We start from the raw sequence: 16884 nt of genomic DNA, 5'->3' as shown, positions 1-16884 counted from the left end.
TATAGTTCCCTTAAGGAAAAGCACCTTTAGTAAATCCGCTTTCTCTGTGAGAGCTTCCAAAGTCTGGAATACACTGCCATCAGACACACATAACTGCACCACATATCACACTTTCACAAAATGCATGAAGACATGGCTAAAGGTCAATCAGATTTGTGAACATAATCCCTAGCTGTGTATTGCCGCTTTCCAGGTCCTTAAACCTCTGTTGTCTGTAGCTTGTGAGGTGTGGAAACACTTTGTTGCTTTTTGTTCTATGTTGCTCTGTCTGTATTCTATGTCTTGCTTGTCCTATGTTGCTCAGCATGTGCTCACTGCTCAATGATTGTCTATATTATAATTGTTTTTAATAACCTGCCCAGGGACTTCGGTTGAAAATTAGCCGGCTGGCTAAAACGGCACTTTTACTGAAACGTTGATTAATATGCACTGTCCCTGTAAAAATAAAATAAACTCAAACTCAATATCCAAGACAAAGGAGCTTTGAGTGCAAACTCCACACTTGTTGACACTACTTGTTGGGTGGCTGAGACTCTACGGGGTGAAGTTTCCCCTGGGTACAAACAGATATAAGATCAGTTTCCCCTCCCCCAATCCTAACCATTAGTCGGGGGAAAGACAAAACAGACCCAAGACCCAGCGTCAAGGGGCAACTTCCCCCTACACCGGCTGAAACGTCGCTGGTCTGGTACTGACCTGGGTCTTGCCCTGCTGGCCGTACACTATCTTGGTGGGGATGATCTTGGTGGTGGTGGGCTGCACCCCGGAACCCATGCCTTTGGGCTGTGTCACAATCATCTTGGTGATGGGTCTGGAGGCTGTGATGATGGCTGGCTTGGACCCCGGAACACCCTGTAGGGTCTTCTCACCCTAAGGAACAGAGAAATTCATATTAGGATTAGGGCTGTCAAACGATTAAAATAATGAATCGCGATTAAATTCTGCTCAAATTTGGTGCTAAATAAAGATTTTTCAATTTAAAAAAAAAAGTTATAGGCATGTAGTGACTGAAACACAAAACATTGTGTCAGAATGTTTTTAATGGCATAGTCACCATTAACAACTTAATCAATACAAAAGTCCTGTAACTTACTAATGCTCACAGTAGGCCTACTAATGCTCCCTCAAATTCACACACACACAATTAAAGCTTCATCCATTCCAAATGATTGTTCTCCCAATTACTTATTGGAGGGTTGGCTCTAAGACAAAAAAAGACAAAGAGCAAAAACCTGTCCAAGAATGTCATGAATTCCACAGAACATAAACCTGTGACTATACATTTCAGACATCCTCCTATTTATTTTGACTAAGCCAGTTACAAAGACAAACAAGCCTGTTGACATGATGATAAAGCTGCTCTCTTCTTTTGTACGATATGTCCAGAGAGTGAAAACAACAAGGCACTGATGTGGCAGGCGTTGCCAGGTACCTTGGTGCAATTCAGGCCAGCCTGGTGTGTGCACCTGCATACTATGACCACCACTCTAGTGGACATACCTCCATGTTGATGCTGGGCTCTACTTTGTAACACCCCATATATTTCTCAATGGACTCCTCTTCATCAGGCTCAGAAGAACAAGAAAAGGGCAGCTTTATTCTTTGGTGGCTCTGACTCTGTTGCTTTATCAGGTTGCTGTGCAGGCCTCTCATCCTCCAGCAAGTTGCTGACCAAAGCCCACACCTCACCCGTCAGGCTGGGAAGGCACTTCAGGTCCTTAAACCTTGGGTCGAGTGCTGTGGCGATCTTCATCCATGTGAGGTTGGTGTTTTCCTTGCGTTTCTCCAGGTCTGTTGTGAATGTCAGCATGAATCTTACCACTAAGGCAGGGTCATCATCAGAGCTCTCCATCACCCGAAGGAGATGGCACAAAGCAGGCACAAAGCGGGCAACACCACTGAGCAGGAAATGTAGTTCAGTCAAGTGCCTGCAATGGAAGATCATTCAAAATCACTTCAGTCAATTGTGAGAGACTAATACAGACACACCGCTCTCTTTCTCGCACACACAATTTACACACTAGCTCTCTCTCTCTCTCACACACACAAAATATTATTATAACACTGACAGTGAGATAAAGATAACCGGCAGGGCTCCAGTTGCGGCTCCAGCTTCTGCAGTTTGTCCAGTTCAGCTGTGGTTGGCATGGTGATGTTCGTTTTCTGTTCGGCCAGAGCATCTCTCAGTGGTTGTTGGTTTCTGCGGACACGCTTTACCATTTCCAGAGTGGAATTCCATCTTGTTGTGACATCTTGTGCAAGTGATGACACCTTTTGCCCATTTGCAACTTGTTGTTGTCCTAGTTCTGCAATGTTTGGTGGGTTGTGTTTGAAATGCCCAAAAATAATTCAGCATTTGGCTAGGGCATTGTCGAACCCGCTGTTCTGTAGGGACACTGATGGACCTTTGGAGACTGTGCATGGTGCAGGGCAGGTGTTCAAAAGGAAGATGTCTCGCAGCTGCAATCATGTTCCATGCACTGTCTGTGCAAAGTGTGGTAACTTTGTTTTCAATGTTCCCACTGATTTGCTACATCCATGAAATGCTTGGCGTACGTTTCAGCATTGTGCCTCTTCTGTCTTCATTATGGCCAGAGGGTGTGAATGCAGTGACCAATTTTCACCGATGTGGTGCGCAGTAACCCCAAGGTAGTTGTGGTTACTCACCAAAGTAGGTGGCAGGTAGCCTAGTGGTTAGAGCGTTGGACTTGTAACAAAAGGTTGCAAGATCGAATCCCCAAGTTGACAAGGTAAAAATCTGTTGTTTTGCCCTGAACAAGGCAGTTAACCCACTGTTCCTAGGCAGTCATTGAAAATAAGAATTTGTTCTTAACTGACTTGCCTAGTTAAATAAAGGTAAAATATGTACATATATTTTTTTAAGTCCATTGGTCTCAAGTGAGAGCAACAGCCGCTGCATGTTTCAACTCCTCCGCTTTCATTTCCCTCTCGCTTTCATACAGCTCGTGAATTCTTCTGGCTCGAGGGTAACTCATACTTTGAGTGATTCGATGAGATCCGAATGATATCCCTCAAGCCTTGTCGACTGGCCTGCAAGCTGTAGCTATCCACTTGGCTATTGCTTATGTGATGCTCGTCGACTTGTCCACAGGCCTCCTGCGTGCATACACTTCTAGCTTAGCCTGACGAAGATGTCCTACATTGCTACTAGTCACGTTACTTGTATTTCTGGCGTCTGTTCGCTTGTAAATTATAACGAAGACTCGATGTACTTCGGTGCTAAACAAATTCAGCCTTGCAGTAGATACAAATTAATTTGGTTTTTATCCAGAGAGCCATCTGGGAGGGTTTTAAAATAGAATTTGCCATTTAAAAGCCCCTTAATAGCATTATCCATCAATCAGTCATACAAGTAGCTAGCTAGTAATCTAGTTGTCAAACTAGCGCATTGGCTGCCGGGGCTTGAATTTGAAATAAGGATCAGGGGATCAAACTAAGAAAAATGCGTTAATGGCGTCAACAAAATGAACGACATTAAAATTGTAACGCATTAAAGCTAGCATTAACTTTGACAGCCCTAATTAGCATACGTACCAAATGGAACCCGTTTCCCTATATAGTGGACTACTTTTGACCAGAGCCCAATGGGCCTTGGTCAAAAGTAGTGCACTATAACAGGAATAGGGTGACATTTCTCACGCTACCATAGTCATTTGCCTTTCTTGCACCAACACTTTCACTGGTCTTTTCTTACTAGCACTGACTTACTATGACTGTGATATGTGGTTGTCTTAATCTAAGTTGCTATTAATACTAGTGTCTGCTAAATGACTAAAATTAAAAACCTTCACGTATAATATGAAACTTAAAGCAATAGACTGATCAGACGGAAAGGCTAAACTAAAACTACCTGTAAACCTGAAATAAGTTGTCGGGTCAATACATTTGAAAGATTCTGAAATAAATCATTACAATCTAGATAAAATGTAACATCACAAAAATGGCTTAATCAATAATAAAAAATTAATGTTGAACTGACCCCTGCGTTCAATAATGTGGTGACCACATTCTTGCCAGGCAGACCCTGGATGGTCGTTCCTTTGCCAGTAGTCTTCTGCACCACGATAACATTGGGTTTGGACGTCATGGGAATGGTGGTGATCTTAGTTGTTGTACCTGCAATGGAGGGGCAAAGAAGATCTAAAAGGTTTGCCAAAACACAACCTTTTAAGTCACTATAATTTGAACATTTAGTTGCAGAATTGTCTGTCAGAATTGGTAACACTTAGGGTTGCAAAACACCTGGTAATTTATCAATATTATCAGAATTTAAAATTCGTTTTTGGTAATTAACAGATAATATTGGTAATCTATGTAAACGTTGGTAATTTACTTAACCTTTTAAAATATGTATTAATATATTTTTCTATATCTGTGTCCATGTTGTCCATGAGTTTCTTCCAACTATTGACTTATTTCACTAGTTACACCAGTTAAGGCCAAAAGCATTTACAACAAAGATATTATGTACTAAAATAACACACGCAGAAATGTTTGTATTAAACAGCAATGGTAATGGGTTATACATAAGATAATGTTTCACAGCTTTGTGATTCTATTTTTCATTTAAAAAAAAATATTTTACATGTTATGACAATTACCCAAAATCCCTGAAAGCTTCCAAAATTCTGTAAACGTTACTGGTTATATTCCTTCTCTTTGCAACTCTTGTAACACGAATAAGGAAATTGCCAATTTTTTATAACGTTATTTTCCTTTAAAACAATAAGGGAAAAAAAACATAAATTAGACCCAAATTCCAAATGTAGATGGTCTACATCGCACATCCCGCGGAGAAAGATATATATTTTTACATTTATGCTGCTGCTGCTCTCGTTTTTCACGAGAGTGATCTGTGTAGCTTGTTGCGGTCGTCGTCCAATCACAAGTCATCAAATCGGCACTAGGCAACAGTCAGAGCTAGAGCCTCAGTGTGGCAAGTTATTAGGAGATATCTAGGCTAACCAATGGAAGATGAAAATAAAATGACAGAACTAAAAGTTAAATGGGAAGGACAGGCTACAACACCAAGAGGCAACAGGTAGGCTGCTACTTAAAGGGGAATATCGGCACATTTCGAAAATGTGTCCATGTTCCTAAACCCCTCTGACTCATTGTTGGACTGTGTGTTAAAGTGCACACCCCTCTCACTCAGGGAGAGCGAGCTAGAGCTACGTCACAGGGTTATACTGCGCCCGACTCACTGCAGCGCTAGATAGAATTTTGTGGAATAACGCAAAAAACATTATGTCACAGCGAAAATACTAAATTTGTGAAGTCCAATCGATTGTGAGATATGGCATATACATTTTGTGATACATTTGGGTTGTGGGTTCTGAGAACTGCCAAGCAAGGAAGAAAGGAGGCAACCTAATCCTACTTCCCACTTTTACCTTGCAACCCCATTGGACATGATTTCACCTGCCAATTAACATTGTCCATCTTGTCTCTGACTGTAGGCTACATCCCTCGTTGCATGGTGTGATCAGATCATTACGGCAAAATATGTCTTCTAAAATTAGAGGGAAAGACCAGTGAGTGTGCAACATAACGTCCACTTCAGAGGATTACACATACGGGATGAAGGCTAATTTATGTAACAAATATTTCATTAGATTGTAACTTTCCTACAGTAGCCAGATGACAGTGAACATATCCTTGTAAAATCAGATATAATAGACAGATGCATCAGTACCTAAGCTATCAAAATGCAATTTATGCTCAATGTCCAATATGGTATTATGACATTTATTATTAGCCTACATTTACATTCTCAAAAATAGATAGAATAATCACAAATCATTTACAAGATGACGCAGGGGATTTCGTTTGCAAGCCAGGGCCAAATTGCCTTTCTCGAGCGAGCAAGATGTGATAATGTAGGCTAATAATTTTTTTTTTTTTAAGTATAAATACCCTTGCATCAAATAACCTAATTGTGTATTGATTACAGTGGTTCCTCCTTTAAAAGTTGCGTCATACTGCAGCACACCTTGCGGAATGCAGCAGCAATCTGTGGCACGTTATCTAATTGTCAGGCATTTTTTCTGTTAAATGCAAGTTAGTGCTAGTTTGACCACCAGAGGGCATCTTTGAGAAGCATTTGAAAGTCTTCCATATTGGCATAACCAGATAATTTAAAACCTTTTTTGTAATAACATAGTATATGGGATTGATAAAGGAATTTGGCTTAATTAACTTGATTAATATTATGGTGTTTCTATTCCAAGAAAAAAATGAAAAACGAAATCCTCATAGGCTGACCACACCGCTCGCGTCGCAAAATAAATTTAGAAATTCATGTTATTCAATTATTGCGCACGAGCGCCTGCGTGGCCAAGGGCTAAAATAGAAGTCGTTCCTATTTCTGACGCAGATCGCGCTGCAAGTCCTGCCTCTCCCATCTCCTCATTGGTTTATAGAAGCAGGTACCCACATGCCATCTCCTCATTGGTTATACCCACGTGGGTGACTGAAAGACGAACTGTTTTGCCGGTCGTCGTGGTAATACTATTAAAGTTTAGATGCCAATCACCATTGGAGTTCAATGATGAAAAAGCCTGGAAGGAGGAGAGATGACTAGAAACTATTTGGTTGACCGTTTTATGTGTGGATTAATTGTCGGAGTAGAGGACCTTGTGCATTTCAGGTAAAATAACAACTCAATGTTTATATCCCAGGACGAATTAGCTAGCAACAGCAAGCTAGCTAAATAGGACAAATTAGCAAGCAAGTGCAAGCTAACTAGCTAACAAGCCATAAATGTTTAATGCTTTTCAACCTGTCCCCAAATTAATGTAATTGGTTCAGAGTTTGTTTTGATATTTTAACATGCGTGTCGTGATCGCGTTTGGTGTTGGGGGACAAAATATATTTATGCACGATGGTGCACGTGCGCAGCTTGTTTGGGTTCCGTGTCAGGGTTTCCATTAGGATGGAATGGAAAATATGGCGCTATACGGTCGGGAGTAGGCTATAGCATGAGGACCGGATGACTCTAAATTGTTTTCCTTTATTAGGCAACTTTGTTACAATAATTCTGTAAATCAGTGACATTTATTCCCATAGTAATTCATTATGGATCCATAACTAAATCAACATCTGCATTTTGAAAGAGTAATTTTCTCATTATTTGATTAACGAAAGCATGCAGATGAAGAAATACAGTACTGTACAGTATATGCTTTAACATTTGGATAAAGTATTATGAAGAAATACGCCACCTGCATTTGTTGATTAGGCTACTGTGCAGTCTACAATACAAACTGTAGTAAACATGGGAAAGTGCCTAATTCCTTACATAAGGGAGCGCAGGCCATGTCTGTACTGCAGAATGCCGGAGACCGGGGTTCAAATCCCCGACAGGGAGGAAGGAGTAGGCTGTCCTTGTAAATAAGAATTTGTTCTTAACGAATTCTACATGATTCCATAGGTGTTATTTCATAGTTGTGATGTCTTCACTATTATTCTACAAAGTAGAAAATAGTAAAAATAAAGAAAAATCCTGTAATGAGTAGGTGTCCAAACATTTGACTTGTACTTGCTTAATTAATATTATGTTTTTTCTAATCCAAGAAAAACCCTCTGGGTTTCAATTAGGATGGAACGGAAAATATGGCGCTGTACAACGTGACGGTCGGCAGCACAGTACTGGGCTATTTAGCTAAAGAATCCCTGCGGGGCACGCGCGAGACCAGTGTTTAATTCCTTGTTTTCAGATTAGCCTTGTTAAAATCCCCAGCTACAATAAATGCAGCCTCAGGATATGTGGTTTCCAGTTTACATAGAGTCCAATGAAGTTCTTTCAGGGCCGTAGAGCTGTCTGCTTGGGTGGGATACACATGACTGTGATTATAATCGAAGAGAATTCTCTTAGTAGATAATGCGGTCGGCATTTGATTGTAACCGAATTCTAATTTGAGGGATTTTCACAAGAGTAGCCGGGCTATAAAAAGTATATTGTCCTGCTAATAGTTAACATTTGCATGATGGGCTACACCTGCTACAGATATGAAAAGTCAGCATCCTGTTTCAATTCTTTATTGTTACCACAATGTCACAATTTGTATCTACCTTCTCAATTACTTTTAGAGTTTGGGATTTACAAATGTGCACTTTTCATTATTAGTTACATTGTTTTATGTAGGATGATACATTTTTGACCAGTTGCAATTGCAAGTAGGCCTAAAAAAAAAAAAAACATAACAAGTTAGCTATATATTCAGCACCAGCCACTGTTCACCTCCTATTGATTGCGCTGCAGTTGCCGCCAGTTGTTTTTTTTTATTTAACCTTTAACTAGACAAGTCAGGTAAGAACAAATTCTTATTTACAATGACGCCTACCCCGGCCAAACCCGGATGATGCTGGGCCAATTGTGCACCACCCTATGGCAATCCCAATCACGGTCGGATGTGATACAGCCCGAATTCGAACCAGGGACTATATAAACTCAGCAAATAAAGAAACGTCCTCTCACTCCACCTCCAAATCGATCCTGCGCCAGAGTACAGGCCTCGGTGCAACGCTCATATCCTTGGACGATAAACGCGAATCCGACCATCACCCCTGGTGAGACAGAACCACGACTCGTCAGTGAAGAGCACTTTTTGCCAGTCCTGTCTGGTCCATCGACGGTGGGTTTGAGCCCATAGGCGACGTTGTTGCCGGTGATGACCTGCGTACAAGCCCTCAGTCCAGCCTGAGGCGGGGGGTTTCACACCTAGCTCGACTATTAGACAATTCTTTAGTAAAAAGGTCGAATAGTCTATTGTTCAGCTAATAACCCATCCTGCTACGCTTGTGAAAAACGAATAATACTTTTTCCCCTTTCCACATGTTAAAGATTCCAATTGATACGTTTTTTTTTTTTTTTAGCCCCAATCACCCCAACCCCAATTAATACATTTGGGCACAGTCGATAGCGTGCTGGACTTCGGGCTAGAATGTCAAGAGAGTTTGAAACCTGCTCCCTGCTTGTTTCATTACATTATTCTGCCAGTCTCAGAGCAAATAGCCTGGATTATTACTCCCATCTTGTTCCTCACTCTCTTCCATGCGTCATTCTCCACCTCCGCTCGCTTGTGGGTGTGCTGGCAGGATGTACTGTTTTTTATTCTGTATATACGAATTACAAATCAGCCTTTACTTAAATCATGTTTCTAGTCTATTGCATAGTTACAATGTGTAATCATTGATGTCCCAGGACCGGTAAACACTGTTGAAGTGTATAATTGTAATACATACATGCAGACATAGCATCATTCAAATAATGGAGTTTGATACACCTGGTATCGGATATGATTGAGACGAAGAAAAAAAAATAAAGATTTCCATAAATTAACTTTGCCAAAAAAATATGCACAATCGTTTGTCTCTACATTAACTAACATATTCCTCTCAATTGTACATTTTTTGCTTGACTCATTATGACATAATTACTTACATTTGCTTCCACCATGTTTTGTCAGCCATCTTTGCTGAAGAAAGTCACCAGGGACAGGTGGCTCGCGTCAAATTGGAACCACTCGATATGATTGGTCATATAAAAACCTTGGGACCCAAATGCATATAATGAGTGCTCTAACTCCGCCTCGCGGTGGTCTGGAGCAATAAAGCCATGACGCTGGGTACCTCTAAATCCCGCAGTGTAAGCTCACAACTTTTAAAGGAGGCACCACTGTATGTATGTATATATATGTATATATATGTATATATATATATATGTATATATATATATATATATATATATATATATATATATATATATGTGTGACTCGTTTCAGGAAACTAGGCGTATGTCGCACATCACAGGAGAGCCATTTGAACGTAAACATTATTTATTTTATAAAAATGCATTTTTGGTCAGAAATGTGTTCTGGAACAAGTTAACCTCTATGGGACCGGCGGGACGAATTCGTAACAGCCAGTTGAATCCTGTGGCGCGATTTTCAAAACCTTTGAAATGCTATTACTTCAATTTCTCAAACATATGACTATTTTACAGCTATTTAAAGACAAGACTCTCGTTAATCTAACCACACTGTCCGATTTAAAAAAGGCTTTACAACGAAAGCAAAACATTAGATTATGTCAGCAGAGTACACAGACAGAAATAATCAGACACCCATTTTTCAAGCTAGCATATAATGTCACAAAAACCCAGAAGACAGCTAAATGCAGCACTAACCTTTGATGATCTTCATCAGATGACACACCTAGGACATTATGTTATACAAAACATGCATTTTTTGTTCAATCAAGTTCATATTTATATCAAAAAACAGCTTTTTACATTAGCATGTGACGTTCAGAAAAAGCATACCCCCCCGCAAACTTCCGGGGAATTTACTAACAATTTACTAAATTACTCACGATAAACGTTCACAAAAAGCATAACAATTATTTTAAGAATTATAGATACATTACTCCTCTATGCACTCGATATGTCCGATTTTAAAATAGCTTTTCGGATGAAGCACATTTTGCAATATTCTGAGTAGATAGCCCGGCATCACAGGGCTAGCTATTTAGAGCCCCGGCAAGTTTAGCCTTCACCAAAATCCCATTTACTATAAGAAAAATGGTCTTACCTTTCCTGTTCTTCGTCAGAATGCACTCCCCGTACTGCTACTTCAATAACAAATGTTGGTTTGGTCCAAAATAATCCATCGTTATATCCGAATAGCGGCGTTTTGTTCGTGCGTTCAAGACACTATCTGAAAGGGTAAATAAGGGTCGCGTGCATGGCGCAATTCGTGACAAAAAAAATCTAAATATTCCATTACCGTACTTCGAAGCATGTCAACCGCTGTTTAAAATCCATTTTTATGCCATTTTTCTCGTAAAAATGCGATAATATTCCGACCGGGAATGTCCATTTAGCTAAACAGAGGAAAAAAACAAACCTTTCGGTCGACGCGGGCACGAGCCTGAGTCTCACAGTACTGTAACCAGCCACTACCCAAACGCGCTGCTTTGTTTCAGCCAGAGCCTGCAAACCCACGATTCAACTTTTTGCCGCCTTCTGAGACCCTATGGCAGCCGTAGGAAGTGTCACGGGACAGCTAAGATCCTCACTCAATAAACAGAGACAAGAAGAACGACACCTTGTCAGACAGGCCACTTCCTGCATGAAATCTTCTCAGGTTTTTGCCTGCCATATGAGTTCTGTTATACTCACAGACACCATTCAAACAGTTTTAGAAACTTTAGGGTGTTTTCTATCCAAAGCCAATAATTATATGCATATTCTAGTTACTGGGCAGGAGTAGTAACCAGATTAAATCGGGTACGTTTTTTATCCAGCCGTGTCAATACTGCCCCCTATCCCCAACAGGTTAACTTCCAAGTGAATTAATAACAAACTTGTATTCCATCAGTAAAATAAATAACGAGCTTAAATTACGAGACAGGAACCTTCCCACTAGGCATGGCTGGCTGAGATAATGGATGGGCTGGACATGAGATTAGTTTGGATTGGTCTGCCATGTAGCATGCTCAGTATGTGTTGATATTCCTTTCTACCACACCGTTTTTGAAAGATATAACATTAGCCATCGGGAACTACAAAAGTTTAGCTACTTTTCTCAACAACACTGATGCCCTGAATTTTTAGCAGGCGTTAAATGGACAGATCAGTTAGAAAAAGTGACGGGCTACTTTCTGCACACGCCACAGTCAGTGTGAACCGGAGAGACTTGACAACACTGGCCAAACAAGCTACAAACAAAACTGAGTTAATGGTTTTGGTCTGCCGTGAAGCATTCATCCATGTATACGGGTAAGAGTCTAGCTATATTTTCAGATATTATACATATCTAATTTGATCAGAAAGTCATTTTCATTACAAGTTAAAGCATACTGTTAGCTAGTGAACGTTAGCTTGCTGGCTTGCTAGCTAACTTTACGTGTATGACCTGTGTAGCAATATTATTTGAGTCAGAAAGCCATTTGCATTGCTAGTTAAAGCCTAATGTTAGCTAGCTAGCTAACACTGAACCTAGTTGTAAGCTTTAGCTACCTGCAGATTCATAAAATAGCTATGACAATGTTTGTATTGGTAGTAGTACGAGTTTGGATTATGCCAGTTCATTGTTTAGCTAGCTAGCTACATGTATAAACTTCGCCAAATGATTACATGACCCATCAAGTTAGCAGGGTGCGTCTGGGGGTGATTACGGCCATCTATCTACATGTCTAGAAAATAGTGACCTATCCACTAAACTAGATGTGGCTGAGGGGTGGTTGTAGTATTTCCTTCACATAACCCTTCTGTATCCTGTGAATGTGACATATAAACTTTGATTTTATTTGATAGTGTGTTTACCAGAGATGGTAATGTGAACAACAACATTACCTGCACCAAAGTCAGATTAGGATACAGGCAAAGGACTAGATAAAGTGTATTTTTACCTGGAGTTTTTCCCTTATTGTAGGCTACTACTTTGTCCACTTTCAGTCTTGAAATCGTTGGATGTTTACTAAACTACTCACTCTGTTTAGCACATGGCCTCACATGTGAATCCTTAAAGAGATGGGTGGGGCTAAGGCTTATGAGGGTGTGAACGATGCAGAATGGGTGTAGACAAAGAGCGCTCCAGTAGATGAACCATTCAAGGGCCATTTTCTCATAAATGAGATTACAAGTTTATCAACTTTCAAAGCAGAATTACTGTCCCCATTGTTCCTCAACTGCAATGTATGATACCATTTTCTCGCTCCGAGTCTCTACCTTTATCCAATGTAAAAAAATAATAATAATAATTTAAAAAAAAGATTACAAATTTTGCTACATAAGACCAAATCGAGGCGGTGGGTCAAAAACTCAGCAAAAAAATAAACGTTCTCTCACTGTCAACTGGAGGGTCCATCATGGTCTGGGGCAGTGTGTCACAGCATCATCGGATTGAGCTTGTTGTCATTGCAGGCAATCTCAACGATGTGCGTTACAGGGAAGACATCCTCCTCCCTCATGTGGTACCCTTCCTGCAGGCTAATCCTGACATGACCCTCCAGCATGACAATGCCACCAGCCATACTGCTCATTCTGTGCGTGATTTCCTGCAAGACAGGAATGTCAGTGTTCTGTCATGGCCAGCGAAGAGCCCGGATCTCAATCCCATTGAGCACGTCTTGGAGCTGTTGGATCGGAGGGTGAGGGCTAGGGCCATTCCCCCCAGAAATGTCCGGGAACTTGCCTTGGTGGAAGAGTGGGGTATCATCTCACAGCAAGAACTGGCAAATCTGGTGCAGTCCATGAAGAGGAGAAGCACAGCAGTACTTAATGCAGACTGTTACTTTTGATTTTGACCCCCCCCCCCCCCCCCCCTTTGTTCAGGGATGCATTATTCCATTTCTGTTAGTCACATGTCTGTGGAACTTGTTCAGTTTATGTCTCAGGTTGTTGAAACTTGTGTAAATATTTGTATGAACATATGTCAAGTTTGCTGAAATAAATGCAGTTTAGTGAGAGGACGTTTCTTTTTTTTGCTGAGTTGATGATATGCACTGAGCTTGTATGATAATTTAAGCACACCGTTTGATTCAATAATTGACACAAAAATGACTAGAGGGAGTCCAACCAGCAATTGATTTGATTATGCCAGGCTGGGCTCAGACTTGCTGCTCTGTGTACATTTCTTAAAATAATTTCTTTAAAAAAAAAGAGAGAGTCACTTGCTATGTGACTAGCACCCGTTCTCTCTCGCCTCCCTGGTGCAGAGAACACCACAGAACATCCGTGTTTATCGCGCTGTAGGTGTTGCTGAAGCTGCAACATAATTAGAGCCATTTCTGACTGAAAAGTTCTGTTGCCGAAATCCCTCATTTGTTTAGGAAAAACATTCCCTATTCCTTTAACCCTTTCTCTCTTTACGTGACTCATGTATGCATCGCATGCACGTGACCAAAAACGTATTCGCATGGGACTAATATTACTAAAGAACGTTGGTTATGTAATTATTACTCCAGAATGTCCGTTATTCCAGAGGACAATTCTGACAGGATCTGTTTTTTTACAACTGACCCCTGTAATTCAATTTGGGTTTTTTTTCTCAATAAATTGGCAGTTATGACAGAATAGTGAAGTTATGACGTGAAGATTTACATTTTAGTAATTTAGCAGACGTGAGTCTATACATTTTCATACTTTTTCCCCAGTACTGGTCTCCCGTGGTAATTAAACCCACAACCCTGGCGTTGCAAGTGCCATGCTCTACCAACTGAGCCACACGGGATACAGCATTTCAACATGTGGAGGTGATAGGGTCACACTGATAACTCAAGTTTCTAAACCATCTTTGGTATAGTGACGCCATAATATTTGAATTGATGAAGTGTGATCATAATCATTAGGATATTTTAGCAATCCACAGTATGTACTACAATGCCCTCCAGCCTTCAGATGTGAGCTAAACAGTGCAATTGCACTTGAGGTGCGTTATAAGGCTATGGATGACAAAGTTAAACTTATCATTTCCAAACGTTTAGGTTAGTTGTACGCTGCTTTACGATCTATTAACAGAAAGGGTTGCATGAAATATTTTTTTACTAATGCATTTCGCAATATTAAATTAATTTGCACAAAAACAAAGAAAAGCATTCACTGTGAAAGTTCATTGGCCTACATGTATTGATATATAGCTTATGCGCAGCACTTAGTTAAATTTATCGAATCAGTTATTTTCTTGCGCAAACCGGAGCAACACCTGTCAAACTCAGACATTTCTCTTAAAACACAGGGATGTCGATTTGCACTGGACTAGTATTATCCGAGGACATTGGAGTTCGCCCCCAAAAAGTAGGTTATTCTGGCTGGAATTGTTACTCTCCTTCCATGTAGAAATTACTGACATGGCAGATTTGGACAGGACTAAAATTACAGATGTGGTGTTTTGTGCTTGTGCACATAATTACATTACCCCAGTAAAATGAATCCTGTCTGAATAGGGCACAATATGTCCTGACCTATAGCATCATATCACATCAATAAATTGGTTATAAACTCTGAACACCGTAACACATGAGAGCAAAATGGATGCAAAGGATGTGACAAAAACTCAAAATGGGGAATGTTTACTGGTTGCTCAAGAGGTGAAGGGAAAGTAAGATGTGTGGAATAAATTTGCCAAGTTGTGGAAAATACTGGAGATCAAGAAAAAGAAGATAAAAAGCAAGCACTGCGTGCATATTATGTGTGCCAAACATGTGCTGCGTAGATTAAATTATAGTTTTTCTGACCGTTTGGAACAATGCAAACACTAAATAAATAAATAATACCAGAGAAGCTGTTTTAATGAGAAAAAGTGTAAAGCCTTTATTAAAGCATTGAAAAGACTAAACGCAGCCGAATTTGTGAAACTTTTTACTTGACATGTCATTGCATGAGGCTTGGTGCTTGCAGAATCAGTAGGTTATTAACCTGTTGGGGCTAGGAGGCAGTATTTTCACGGTCGGATAAAAAACGTACCCGATTTAAACTGGTTACTACTCTTGCCCAGAAACGAGAACATGCATATAATTAGTAGATTTGGATAGAAAACACTCTACAGTTTCTAAAACTGTTTGAATGGTGTCTGAGTATAACAGAACTCATATGGCAGGCCAAAACCTGAGAAGATTCCATACAGGAAGTGCCCTGTCTGACAATTTGTTGTCCTTCTGTTGCATCTCTATCGAAAATACAGCATCTGTGCTGTAACGTGACACTTTCTAAGGCTTCCATTGGCTCTCTAAAGCCGCCAGAAAGTGGAATGGGGTGTCTGCTGTCTCTGGGCAAAAGTACAGCAGCAGAGTTTGTAAGTGGTCAGCCTGGGGACAGTGAGACTGAGATGCGCATTCACGAGAGTTCTCAATTTTTTTCTTTCAGCCTTTGAATGAATACAACGTTGCCCGGCTAGAATATTATCGCTATTTTACGAGAATAAAATCAATTTTTATGCTATTTAAGCTTCTAAGTACGGTAATGGAATATTTCGATTTTTTTTGTCACGAAATGCACTCGCGAGTTACCTTCGGATAGTGACCTGAACGCAAGAACAAAACGGAGGTATTTGGATATAACTATGGATTATTTGGAACCAAAACAACATTTGTTGTTGAAGTAGAAGTCCTGGGAGAGCATTCTGACGAAGAACAGCAAAGGTAATCCAATTTTTCTAATAGTAATTCTGAGTTTAGTGAGCCCCAAACTTGGTGGGTGTCAAATTAGCTAGCCGTGATGGCCGGGCTATGTACTCAGAATATTGCAAAATGTGCTTTTGCCGAAAAGCTATTTTAAAATCTGACATAGCGTTTGCATAAAGGCGTTCTGTATCTATAATTCTTATAATAATTGTTATGTATTTTGTCAACATTTATCATGAGTAATTTAGTAAATTCACCGGAAGTTTTCGGTGGGTATGCTAGTTCAGAACATCACATGCTAATGTAAAAAGCTGTTTTTTGATATAAATATGAACTTGATTGAACAAAACATGCATGTATTGTATAACATAATGTCCTAGGAGTGTCATCTGATGAAGATCAAAGGTTAGTGCTGCATTTAGCTGTGGTTTTGGGTTTTGTGACATATATGCTTGCTTTTAAAATGGCTGTGTGATTATTTTTGGCAGGGTACTCTCCTGACATAATCTAATGTTTTGCTTTCGCTGTAAAGCCTTTTTGAAATCGGACAATGTGGTTAGATTAACGAGAGTCTTGTCTTTAAAATGGTGTAAAATAGTCATACGTTTGAGAAATTGAAGTTACAGCATTTGAGGTATTTGTATTTCGCGCCACGCGATTCCACTGGCTGTTGACTAGAGGTTAACCTCACTAGGGTAGGGGGCACTATTTTCACCTCTGGATGAAAAGCGTGCCCAA

General features: G+C 40.1%; 1 protein-coding gene across 5 annotated transcripts in view; it reads right to left on the bottom strand.

Moving 5' to 3' along the window:
• The window catches only part of LOC106567549 (BRCA2-interacting transcriptional repressor EMSY), a 54197-nt gene that overhangs the window by 17727 nt on the left and 19586 nt on the right, over positions 1–16884 (bottom strand). For all 5 annotated transcript variants that reach the window (XM_014136993.3, XM_014136994.3, XM_014136995.3 and 2 more), the window contains 2 exons: positions 4001–4137; positions 697–870 (listed from right to left, as the gene is read on the bottom strand). In XM_014136993.3, the coding sequence (XP_013992468.2) occupies positions 697–870; positions 4001–4137 (311 nt within the window). The remainder of the gene's footprint in view (positions 1–696; positions 871–4000; positions 4138–16884) is intronic.

Source organism: Salmo salar, chromosome 13 (genome assembly GCF_965601325.2).
Source record: "Salmo salar chromosome 13, fSalSal1, whole genome shotgun sequence".
NCBI lineage: Eukaryota > Metazoa > Chordata > Actinopteri > Salmoniformes > Salmonidae > Salmo > Salmo salar.
Note: the sequence above shows the minus strand (reverse complement) of the source record. Positions and strands in the feature narration are given on the sequence as shown.